At 35.5% G+C, this 13,252-nt stretch overlaps 1 protein-coding gene across 2 annotated transcripts in view; it reads right to left on the reverse strand.

Moving 5' to 3' along the window:
• The window catches only part of TMEM135 (transmembrane protein 135), a 248,001-nt gene that overhangs the window by 30,075 nt on the left and 204,674 nt on the right, over window positions 1-13,252 (reverse strand). The window contains exon 7 of one of the 2 annotated variants that reach the window (XM_034666175.1): window positions 3,386-3,427. The exons of the other annotated variant lie outside the window; for it this stretch is intronic. Within the exon in view, the coding sequence (XP_034522066.1) occupies window positions 3,386-3,427 (42 nt within the window). The remainder of the gene's footprint in view (window positions 1-3,385; window positions 3,428-13,252) is intronic. 2 annotated transcript variants of the gene reach the window in all.

The raw sequence follows: 13,252 nt of genomic DNA on the forward strand, positions 1-13,252 counted from the left end.
AGGGAGGGAGGGAGGGTGAGAGGGAGGGAGGGAGGGAGAAAGGAACAGTTGCCACCATTAGATACCATTCAATCCGTATCCTTTACTAGTCTTCATTTTTGTTATTTATACCTTCACTATAAGAGTCATTGCTCTTATAAAGAATAACTAAGCTTTCTTAAGAGAACTCTACCTGCTGAACTTTCAGAAAATACCTTAAAATGCAGACAAAATCAAGGGATCAATAATACTACACTAAGGTTCTGCAACATGGGACCTACGATAAATAGAATAAGAAAATGTCAACACTCAGAAAAGAGAGGAGAAAAAAGCTATTACTGTCTTCCATCTCATTTGGACAAACTTGGTAAAACATCTAGCTTATTAAATCATAAGGGGCAAGTAATGAGATTGTCACAAGGTGGCAGCTGTGCAGTCTCGATAGCTGTTATTCCAAACGAATTTGGTTCTTAATCATGGGTGTGCATGGAGAGTTCAAGATCTGTACTACTGCTCTTTATAAAGAAGACAAAAACTATATTAGAACAGATATAATCATCTCTCTCACACTGTTCATAACACTGTTGCTCTTTTGGCCAGGACTGACCATCTCAGATTAGAGGTCACTTCCTTGGAGAAGCTGTCCCTGCCCAAGCTGGATGAACTAGCAATCCTTCCTAGAAGGACCTTGTTAGTAGTTTGCATCTCCCATTAAACTGCAGGGTCTGTGAGACTCTATACATCTCTTGTTATTACATCCCTGTGACTAGCATAGTGTCTGACACACAATAAATATTTAATTAATATATACTGAATGAGCAAATATAGTAATAATGAGCATTTTCTGAGCATTTACTATATGATAGGCACAGTACTGATATTAAATCATTTAATCCTCATAGCAAACTACAAAGTAGGTGCCATCATTTCCGCGAGACTTAGCATGAAAAAACATTTGATCACAGCCAAGAACGGTAATTATTTGAACCCAAAAAACTGACTCTAAAGCCTGGGTTCTTAATCACCAAGCTGTCTACACACTTCTAACTATTAAACTATGTTGATGAAGGTTTAGTATACCATAAGGCTCCTGAACTGGTTCTTCGCCTTTGACTCTACCCTTGACCCTTTCTATCTACTCTCATAACTTTTAATAAATTAGCAAGAATTAATAACCATTCTTCGCCAGAATATTTTCCTATAATACAGAGTAAATTCTACGTGAAAATAGTTCAATCCAGCCCCCTATATTAAGTGGATTTGATGAAGAGACACAAAAATATCTGACACATTTTGAATTTCCGTAAGGATTCTGGGAGCCTACAGAGAGACACAGGGGGAAAGGCAACATTTTCTCTTTAGGAAAACCAACTTTTGGTTTTGTTATAAACTTTTGACATACCACAGAATCCTTTATAGCCAATGCAACAACAACAAAAAGTTATTTTCTAAACTGTTTCATGATCTTTTAATGAAGAATATAATATGAAAAAAATTACCACTATGTATAATGACTTAGTTATCGTTACCACAGAGCTTCCACAACCAAAGATAGTCTTATTCACACAGTGGACTTAATTTGTCCCTTCCCAAACTAGTTTCCTTGCACACCATCTGATTTTCTGTCAATAGTGCCTCTTTTGAGGTACTTAGGTTTTCAATACTTGGCTCATAGCAAAGATTGGAGTGAAAGAAGAAGAAGGAAAAAAGCAGTCAGTAGGTCTTCATTTCCTTCTACGCCAGTCTCAACTTTGCCTCTTTCTCTTTAATCCTCCACTGTCGCCCAAATCCCAGTCCTTATCATTTCATCTTTCTTCTCTGATTCTTTTACAATGCCCATGCCAAATACTGTGGCTGGACTAATCTTTCTGAAACAATATCAACTACCCTGCTCAAAACCCTTTAGTGGCTCTCTCCTGCCCATCTTACCAAATTCGAATTTGTCTCTTTTTTTTTTTTTTTTTCTATTTAGGTCTTCCATAATCTGGCCCTGCTCTGACCATCATTTAAAAAAAAAAAAAAAACACCAAACCTTATAATCCCTAAAATAAATTTTTCATACCAATTAAGTTGATTTTCCCATTCTTACCTCAAATTTCATGTTTATAATTTTATACTTTTGCTAACATTATTCACTTCTACACAGAAGGTTCTTCCTCTTCCCTCCTAGTTCTCTAAAGCTATCCTTCAAGTGCTGTTTAAGACTTATCCCCATAAGAATAATAATAACAATAATAGCCAACGTTTCTGGGGCACTATGTGCCATACAGTTCTAAACATTTTTCATGCATTAACTCATTTGAAACTCAAAATAACCGAATAAGAGAGTCATATGAAATCTTCTAGTATACCAAAGCCTACCCTAATTTTTCCCTCTTATACTTATAATAAATACTCCACACCTAACCTTCACTAAGCATCTACTACATGTACTTAGGAGAATAAAACAGGCAACATTTATGATACAAACTGGAAGAGCATTAGGTTTCAAGTAATCATATGAAGTCACTGTGTGACATTAGTCAAGTATTCTAAGCCTCAATTTCTTCTTCATGTCTGTCACATGGGCATAAAAATATCCATCTCACAGAACTGTTGCGCAAATTTTCTAATCTATGTGAAAATGCTTGGTGAACTATAAAATGCAATGCTCATGCTGCCAACCAATGTTTCTACACCATCTACTACCATCTGCCAATAACTATGGCAAGTGGGGCGCCTGGGTGGCTCCCTCGGTTAAGCATCTGCCTTCAGGTCAGGTCATGATCCCAGGGTCCTGGGATCCAGGGAGCCCTATGTCCGGCTCCCTGCTCAGTGGGGGCAGGGTGGGGGGGCTGCTTCTCCCTCTGCCTCTGCCAGCCATTCGCCCTGCTTCTCCCCCTCCCTCTGCCGCTCCCCTTGCTTGTGCTCTCTCGCTCTCAAATAAATAAATAAATAAATAAATAAATAAAATCTTTAAAAAAAAAATAACGATGGCAAGAGATGACGTACACGGTGAAAAGCAGATTCTAGTGACTCTAGTGAGGCTTATGATCCAAACTGTGTCTGACGTGAGCCTTGTCCTAGTGAAGTCTATAATGTGGTACCACACAGTTCAGTACTTAATTTTGCAGTAATTATTCATGTGTAGCTTTGTCTTTCTAATGCTCCTTGAAGAGAGAGTTCTTGTAATCTTTCCTAACACCCATTGATATGAGGCACACAACAGGTCCCAAAAGTAGTTGTAGACCGACTGTTTAGAGGAAAAGAAATCCAATAAATTACTCTTTCGATAAAATATCATAAAAGTGACTTTGTGACTTCTGCAATTACTTTCAGCTAGAACATCTATTGTAAATTACTTTTTTGAAAAAGTTAACTTGCAAATTCTCTCTTAACATAAAGGTAAATAAAATAAGCTACTTACCTAAGAGCAGAGAATGTAAATCCTTTCAAACCATCTTTGCACCTAAAACAATAAAAATTTATGATAAAGTAACAATTTCTGAGATATAAAGTAGTATATTTTGTAGCTATTAAAATTTATTCTGAAACTGATAACTTTTAAAAGGTGACTCTTAGGACAGTGATCTGAGCAGTACAAATGCAACAATGAAGCAAGCCATCTTACACAGAATGGCTAAAATGTCCTATGTCAAATTAACCTAATTTAAGGCTCAACTCTCATATTTGCAGGTCGAAGAGAGACTTAAGTATATCTTCTGAGGGCTCCATGTGGAGTTAAAATGAAGGCTCCAAGTGGAATAATTCATTTTACCTAATCCCTGGGGGAGCAATCTGTTGAGAAGAAAAGGCCACATACACCTGCTGGGTATTATGAATAGGTCAATTCAAGGTCCTGACTTCTCTCTACTTATTAATTCACTGAATGCAGAGCAATGTAGAGTTGGCAGTCACAAAAAGGCTTCAAGTTTAGTTCAACAGTTTTAACTTCTGAGTAAACCCAATCAGAACGGATAACATAGCATGGGGAACAGAGTGCGGATAAGGGGAGGGCACAGACACAGGAGTTCAAATAATATTTATTGAGTATTTACTACTGCTGGGCATTGTTTTGGGTACTTTATATGTGTTGTCTCATTTAATTACATCACACCTCCATGAATAAGTATTTCTCTATCCCATAGCTGAGCAGAGCGCCTCCCCCCACCCCCGCCCGCCCGCGCCCATGCAGCAACTTCCAAGAGGTCACAAAATAAATAGTAATCAGAATTCAGGAAAAAAATTTAAAAGTTCCTCTGACTTAAAAGCTGTGGTTTTCTTTTATACCTCCTTCTGAAACAGTGTATTCCTTTTAATTGGGGGAAGGTTCAAACTGCATGACAATTGAGAAAAACAGATTCTCAGATCTGCAAAAAATATTTAAACAAGATTTTAAAATGGGGATATTACTATACTAGTCTTAATGGTCTGCTTTATAAGTATGATCAAGTTACTAAGGAATTGTTGGATATCTAGTATCAGAATCTCTTAGAGAAACTATAGGGATCGGTGATAACGATGATGCTCAAATGTATGGATATTCTTGGATAAAAAGTACAGCCTCAAATCTAATTGGGCAATTCTCTCAGTGTACCTTTTATATGAAAGGTCACAAAGGAAATGCATAAAAATATAAGATACACTTCTGAACAAGTGTAAATGTAGACATTTTTACTGGAGGACACATAGAATCTCAGAAAATAATTTAATTTTTGCGCACAGACCTTGTAAAACACTTAAGAATTCAGTTTAATTAAGCAGCATGATCTACTCTGTGGTCATGTTAAAGAAATGTAATCACAGAATTTAGCTAACATACTACATAATTATTCACCCCACAAAGAATGAGGGTTAAGGCAAAAGAATTCATATGTTAAGCTAAAAATATGCATGGGAAAATTATAGCATTAACATTCTTAAACTTATCTTTTTCCATCTGAAGAAAGTGTTTCTCCGTAATTTAAAACCCATAATTGGGCAATTTCTAGATAGGTGGGGTGTTGAGGGGGTAAGGCCAGGCATCTATTGACTGGGAAACAGAAAGCAGCAGATTGATTAAAGATTATACACAAGTGGGAACAAATTTTGGCTTTGGTATGCTATTGTTAAGAGATAGCCATTTATCTTTGTGCAGTGCTGAATAGATAAAGGATTCTGACAACTTGGTCTAGTCAGGATTGCATATTTGTGACCTTAAACAATAAATCTAATTGCAGACCAAACATCAAAAAGTAGCTTTAAGATAAAAAAGGGCATGTACAAATGAATTTGCAACTTCATTATGATGGAAGTTTGCTTCTTTCAGCAGAACCCTGTGGGAAGCACTTCATATTGATAAAGTCTTAGCCCGAATTCAAAAGGGGCTATTCTTCTTTCCATTCATGTGTATAAGGTCTGTTAATGAAATTGAGGGTCAGATGTCTATGTCAAAAGAACAAAAAAGTAATTATTCCCCTAAAAAGAATCTTTAAAATAGTAATATCGCCCTGCATTTTGATACCAAGAGTATTGTCTGAGTCTTAGCCTAACTACGAAACACTATCGTAATCTGAGTTAAATGTAAAAAGTATGATATGCACAGAAAGATTTATACAGAACAGACCCCATTAGAAGGTACCTCACTATTTAAGGGATTCAGTTATTATAATGCAAATCAAATTACTTTCTCCATTCATGTCTTAAGGCTCACCGGTTTCCTCAAAAAATACTAACTGAATGCCTACGATGTGTAAGCACTAGTTTCACTTCCAAGGAGGTTAACAGCAGACAATAGAGAATCTGTTTCCATACAGCTGACATCTTGGGCAGGGAAAGGTAGGTCGAAACAAGTAAATATGTCGGGTGGTGATAAAAGCTATGGCAAAACACGAGGCAGGGGAAGAGGAGAAACAGATGGGGTGGGGCCTTCTTATTTTATGTAGTGTCGTCCAGAAGGGCCTCTCCAATAAAGTGAAATTTGATGATATGATCAGAAGCCTTACAGAGTGGAGGGAAGAGTATTGGACTGAAGGAAGAGCAAGCACAAAGCCCCTGATGAGGAGTCGGCCTGGCAAGGAAGGAGAACAGCAAAGTAGATTACTGCAGCTGCAGCAGAAGAGGGGAGGCAAGTAGAGGTAAGAAAGGAGGTCACAGTCACAGTGCAGGAGGGAAGAAATGGTCCACAGTTCTTGTAGGGCCCTTCAGGCACGGAAAAAACAACAACAACTGGATGGTTCTCACCAGAAGAATGACAAAGACCTGTCTTAAATTTTAAGATAATCTTTGGCTGCTCCTTGGAAAACAAACCACAAGAAGGCAAGGTTGATAACAAAGAGACTAATCAGGAGGGGGAAGATGACTGTGGCCTGACTAGGTCATTAAATTGAAGAGGTAGAGAAAGTGATAAGACTTAAAATGTATTTTGGGACGCCTGGGTGGCTCGGTCGTTAAGCATCTGCCTTCAGCTCAGGACGTGATCCCAGGTTTCATGTCAGGCTCCTCCACGGGGAGCCTGCTTCTTCCTCTCCCACTCCCCCTGCATGTGTTCCCTCTCTCACTGGCTGTCTCTCTCTGTCAAATAAATAAATAAATAAATAAATAAATAAATAAATAAAAAGACTCCAAATGTATTTCAAAAGCAGAGTTGGTGGAATTTCTTGATGGTTTGAATGTGGAGTAGAAGGGAAAGAGAAAATTTACAAATTATTAAAATATTTTTGATCTGAGCAAGCAGAAGGATAAAATGTCCATTTACTGAAATGGAGGAAACTATGGGAGGAACACGTTTTAGGAGAAAATCAAAGTTTTATTTCAGACATGGTAAGTTTGGGATGAATTATCTACAAGTGGAAATGTTAATGAAGCAAGCAGCTGCTGTACAGGTTTGGGGGTCAAGGGAGAGGGGTGATTCATTTATAAGTAGAACTTAAATCCATAGGATTAGATACAATCATCTAGGAAATAAATGCCAATAGAGAAAATATCCAAGGACTGAGTGTATTTTATTTCTCCATATTTTATAATGCAGAAAAGCTGTTCCATAGTGGGGAAGAAAAAAAGCAAAAAAACAAAGTCATACCTCCTCCTAATGAAATCATTCTCTAATGTAAAGTCTTGTTTTTATTTCTGAGTGTACATAAACAGAATGCATATAACTCATGTACACATAGACCTTTCTATTAGACTGTAAATGGCATAAATATCTAATATGACTCAATCGTAGTTATTGAATCTCTACATTTGCAAGGTTAGGTGCAAGGTTCAGGAAAGAGGAGGGGGGAAAACTGCAGCATCATATCAAACAACTTGATACACAACTTATTATATGAGGTTCAGGCTGGAATTATATACTGTAGATAAGAAAGTTTAAGTTTAATATTGTTAACTAAAATAATACACTTGGTCAAATGCAAATGAAAGGGGGAAACCGACAAACACAATCTTTTTTTTTTATTGTAAGTGTAAATGATGGTTTAAAAAAACAATTCTGCCCACAAAGATTCTTTGTCTCACACTTAATTTCCATGAAATTACTTCCAGGAGATACTTTTATTTTTATTACCAAATTACACCAGCAGATGTCACTAGTAAACCATTTTTTGAAGAGTTTGTAACTGAGGCGATTTCTGTATTGTTTCGTTGCATATTTTCCCTTAAAAACAAATTAACTGGCACTCCAAATGTTCTCACTCTTAGTTACATTGCATTGAAGTCCCACACGTAAATATAATAATATTAGACTTTTAATTATAGCTGATGTTCCTGTTCCTATCATTCTATACAGTTATGAAATCTTTAAGAACACCCTACCATTTGACACCAACATAAAATCTGATATGCACATGTGCTATATCCTTATGTTCTCTATTAAGACGAAACCTATTTTGTTTCCTACTTTTTTGTATTATCTACACAGTTTTTATTTGGTAAACATAATGGGATATAAAAGAGGTAGTACTTTGTAAATCTTTAAAACATTTTTTTTTAATTTTTAATTTATTTATTTGACAGAGATAGAGACAGCCAGCAAGAGAGGGAACACAAGCAGGGGGAGTGGGAGAGGAAGAAGCAGGCTCCTAGTGGAGGAGCCTGATGTGGGGCTCGATCCCATAACGCCGGGATCATGCCCTGAGCCGAAGGCAGACGCTTAACCGCTGTGCCACCCAGGCGCCCCCTTTAAAACATTTCTTGAAGGCAATGTTGGATGGTACAGCGGAAAGATTCTTGATTTGAATGATTCACAGTCATAACTTCACTACCAACCTGGAGTAAATCATTTAACTTCAGGGTTCAATTTTGTTGTCTGTTACACAAGAGCCAGGAAGTAGATTACCTTCATAACTGACTGAATGTCTTCTAATTCTGAAATTCTACCAATTATTTTATCATTTTATTTAACACTAGTATTACTAGAAATCACAACAGAAAAATAGAATGATTATTCTAAGTCATTAGAAACTTCTAATCTGAAAGTTAGAAATCACAACAGAAAAATAAAATGAATTACTACTCTGTCACTACATAAACAAAAAAAATGATTTCACCAACATCAAGAATAAATTTTTTTTAAAAAAATCGTAAAAAAAAACCCTGAATTTGCCTTGAGATTACTGGCCTGCTACTAATATTATTACATTTGCTTACTGTTTTGCAATACTTACTGATGTGGAACTTATTCCTGCAAAGGTTCAAAGGGAACCTTTTCTTTTTTAACTTTAAGATTACAGGACCAACTATTGGGTTGGTCTGCTATAGAAAGAACTGATAAGAAACACTGTCAAGTAAAAGAAGGAATTCTATAGATATAGTCTCAATAATGATTAAATGTTACATTCTTGGCTATATTAAATATCAATGCTGAAATGTGATTAATGACAAAATGTAAAAATGTTGTTTAGTATATACATATAAAACGTTATAGAAAGTGGTAAAAAAGATATCCGAAACACTTGTTAGTAGGCTACGTGATGAAGTTGAATGGGTTAAGATGCATGAAAAGAATATAACCTTTTACCCTCTATATTTATATATTACTAAAAAAATTTTTACAAGTATATATTTATATATTACTTGTGTAGTTTAATTTAAAACATCAATACTTGAATACTTAGGAACAGATTAAACAGTGCAAAAGTTATTCATTTCTCACACCCACAATGGCAGAGAATGTAAACTCAAAGTAGTCAACTTCACTAGTTAATACTGCTGTAAAAGTTTTGCTAGAAGACATAAAATTACTAACTAAAGCAGATAGTTTAGATTAAATTTTTCCGAAACTATATCTCCAAGAACATGGATAATTAAGTGACTACAAGGATTTAAAAGAAGAAGAAACATGCATGAGGTATCAATTTCAGAGTTCTTTTGTCCATTTCTAATCCTTGAACTGATTAAAAGGAAACTCAAATATTGATTAAATATTACATCATCTATTTTTATTTGCTCAACAGTCATTTATTTATTGGGCAGCTAATACATAGAAGACACTGTACTGCTGAACTCTTGAGGAAGGCAAAGATAAATTATATGCCATCTCTGACCATAAAAAAAAAAAAAGGTACATGCAAAGCTCTGTGTATGTTTGTCATAAGAATAAAAATAAACTTGACTAAAAATTATAACCTTGCCTAAAAGTTATGACACATTTCTTATATCAGTAGTGCTTTTCAAGAGCTTAATTACTCTACTGTGCTTTATATTTGTAATTTAGCTTCAAATTTCTTTAGCCCAGTCTTTTTCTTATCTTCTTAAATTATTTGATTTGAGAAAAGCAGTATATGCAAAACCATAATTAATGATGCTAAAAGACTGGCAATAAATAAAGATGAATTAGATTTAAAATAGCTGAGTACACTGACAAGCCTTAAAATACTCTATTCTGCTGATTATATTGTAATCCCCTAAGTCACTCAGTATCAAAAACAAGTTACATTATTATATGTGAACAAAATTATTTAAAACAGAAAATGATTAAAATTCAGGCATACAGAAGGTATAAAAAGAATGACATATAATGTTAATTATAAATAATAGTTATAGATAATAGCTAAATCAAAATTTTGACTTGTCTATTACTGGTGCTTAAAAACATAAATATAGTTGGACTGAATACGACTGAAAAGTTTAATGAGAAAGTTCAAAAGGAACCAGAATGCCTATTTAAATGCTTCAAATTTGTAACTCACTATTGTTATTTATTATAAAGAAAACTCATGCAATTTAATACAGTTTTTTTTTAAATGAAAGAAAAAGTCCATAATGTTATTGAAATGGTTTAGTACACTGGGGCACCTGGGTGGCTCAGTGGGTTAAGAGTCCAACTCTTAATTTCAGCTCAGGTCTTCAGGGTTGTGAGATCGAGCCCCTCAGGTAGGCTCCTCACTGGGCATGGAGGCTGCTTAAAATTCTCTCTCTCCCTCTGTCCCTCCCAGCCACCCCACCCCCGCCCCTGCTCATGAACACGCACATGCTCACTCTCTCAAAAAAAAAAAAGTTTTTAGAACAGTGTTGTTAGATCTTAAAATCATATATTCTAAACCAATACAAGCATTGAAAATGACATATTGCTGAATCTTTTGACATCTAACAAAGGACGAGTATAGTATGAATATCCGTAAGTTGATTAATATCATTTATGTTAGATGCTGAACAGCCCTGGTACAGTTTTATTTCTCTGGCTCCCTTTTTTGGCTAGATATATGCCAAGTCTAGGCCACTCAGCAGAGTTGGAAAGGACCAATGTATTTGGTGGTTTCCTAGTGCTAACGAAAACGTCAATGTTTCCACAAGGGATGTGCTAGTTCCGGGATTAGGCTGCTCTTGAGGCCATCTGCATCATCTTTGTTAACTGTACAGTTTCTTTTTAAGTTAAATTTTTCTCATTTTGTTTTGAAAACTCACATGGAAGAATAAACCACTTCTTCTCATTAATTTTCCTAATCCATTTTCAAGTGTAGAAACTCACCTAAGTACTCAGTTATAAATTAGTAACTGAAACTTGATCAACAACTACAGAATTTTGATTGACACCTGTTTATCATAAGAATAACAAAAAAAAGATCGACACGGAATTAATTCCAGCCTTTTATTTTCGTTTTGTTTAAAAAAAAAAAAAAAAAAAAAACCTTCACTGTCCTAATCACATAGCATGCTCCAAAAGCTTACGTCAACAATTTCAATTTACTACTCAGAACTTGGGGTGCACAATTAAAATACATTACATTGCTTACATACACACAACAGGCTTTTCCTCTTAGGTCTAATATTATTTGACTAATAGACTGAGAGTTCAGTTTTAGCCTGCATATGGCCCTATATATGAGAAAGCAAAATAACTAATGTTATGTTCCTATCTTAAGAACCTCATAACAAAAATCTGAAGGTGGAAGAGCAACAAATCAAGAAATTCGAGTACGATTATTTTTTTTGCTTCATGAACACATCATATATCTTCAAACTAATTTTAAATTGGATTTCTTTAAATATAAGTGAATTCTCTGAGTACATTAAAAATGTTATTTTTGATTCTGGTAAATATTTTACAGTACTTTATGTCGTATGGAATGGAACACTGCTGCTTAGCTTTGTTCTCCAGAACCTAAGGGACACTGCTGAAGCAGGCAGCAGTGATGGGTAATCAAGTGTGATTCTAAGTCCCCAGATGATTATTGCACACTTTTCTGGTGTGCCCTAAATACAAATTGGAAACATTTGGTAACAAACTTACAGTAACAACTCCAAGAGAATCATATTTCTCCTTAAACTTGAAGAGGCTGGAACTCTTTTTGCTTTAAAATCCAGACAAAGGAAGGTCATGGTCTAAACTGTGTTCAATTGCTAAAGAACCAAGAATCAACTTCAGAATGTTTCTAAAAGAAATGTTAATTAGTATGAATTTCCCTCCCAAAATGAACTAGTAATAGGAATACTAGTCGAGCTTTAAAATACTTATAATAGTAGATTTGAGTTGCACCGAGCCTAACCTGAAAGGCCTGTTTGCAGTTGCTGAGGAAATGGCATGTGTTTAGACTTGACAAATTAACTAGAGGCAAAACCAAATTTAAGATCAAAATGGTGTTTTATGTAAATCCAAGGAAAAACTTAGCAAGTTCCTTAAGATCATGGCATTGCTATGGCCACAAATTATTTACATTAAACAGAATTATAACCACAATTCTGAACCAAACTATTTTTTAAAGACCTCAAGACTGGCAAGTATTTTCATTTTTCCCCCTCCTATAATGGTTGTAAAAGAGATTAAAACAAATGTTTTCAATTATACAGAATCTTTGAATAAACATTAATTTGTTTTCAATGCATGTTGGTATCTATGTTATTAAAATAATAATGGCAATTGGTTTTCATATGGAACAAAATGAGCAGCTATTTGAAACTGTAACATTAGGCCATGCTTTTTCATAAGTTTATGCTTATTCAATATCAAAGTTCAAATCTAAAAATAAATAAAATATGCCATCTATGGGTAATGGAGCAAAAATAACATTCTGGAAGCTTTTAGAAAACTCTTTTGTGATTAACTGAGCACTACAGCTGTATCCTAACTCTAAAAGAAATACATTCATTTCAAATCCTGCAGCATACTTCATGCATCTCTAAGATTATGAACTTAATTTGTGGTCTGTATAATAGAAAATGAGCAAGTTAACACGTATTGGAATTTTGTTGGCTCAAAGTATAAGAAAAACGGAATATTGGAACCTGAGAGAATTATATTTTACAAATTAAGAAACCAAGGTCCAGAGAGGTTAAGTGATCTGCCTAAAAACAGTTTGCTCCTAGACACCCTCACACAACAGTAAAATCATTCTATATCCCAGCCAACTCCCTTTCTGCCTGTTGAGGTATCCCTGTGGAGGAGAAATACCAACAGAGAAGCAGTGGGACCTTGGGCCATAGAAGAGAAACCACAAAACACCTGAATGAAGGGAGAGAGCAATGCTCTTCCAATCGGTTCAACACAAAGACTTCACAAGGGACTGAAGTGCATGGAACTAATTTCCATCTCCTCACGGCTCCTCACTAAACCTGACTTGCGGACCTTTGGTCAGGACTCCACGCTGGCCTCTCTCACCCACTTCCTCTTCAACAATAGCTATTATTCACAGCAGTCTCTCCAGGACTTCCTGGACAATCCTAAGGCCTACCACCCTTGGTATTAATTTGCCACCTTTAGCAAAGAAAATTTCCAAAGCACCTCAACCCAAGACATGAATACAAATAACAGTACTGAACTGAAGCTTCACTGGGTTTCACTACAGACCAAGCAAGAAACTGGACTTCTGATAGAGACTCT

Source organism: Ailuropoda melanoleuca, chromosome 8, assembly GCF_002007445.2.
Source record: "Ailuropoda melanoleuca isolate Jingjing chromosome 8, ASM200744v2, whole genome shotgun sequence".
Taxonomy (NCBI): Eukaryota; Metazoa; Chordata; class Mammalia; order Carnivora; family Ursidae; genus Ailuropoda; species Ailuropoda melanoleuca.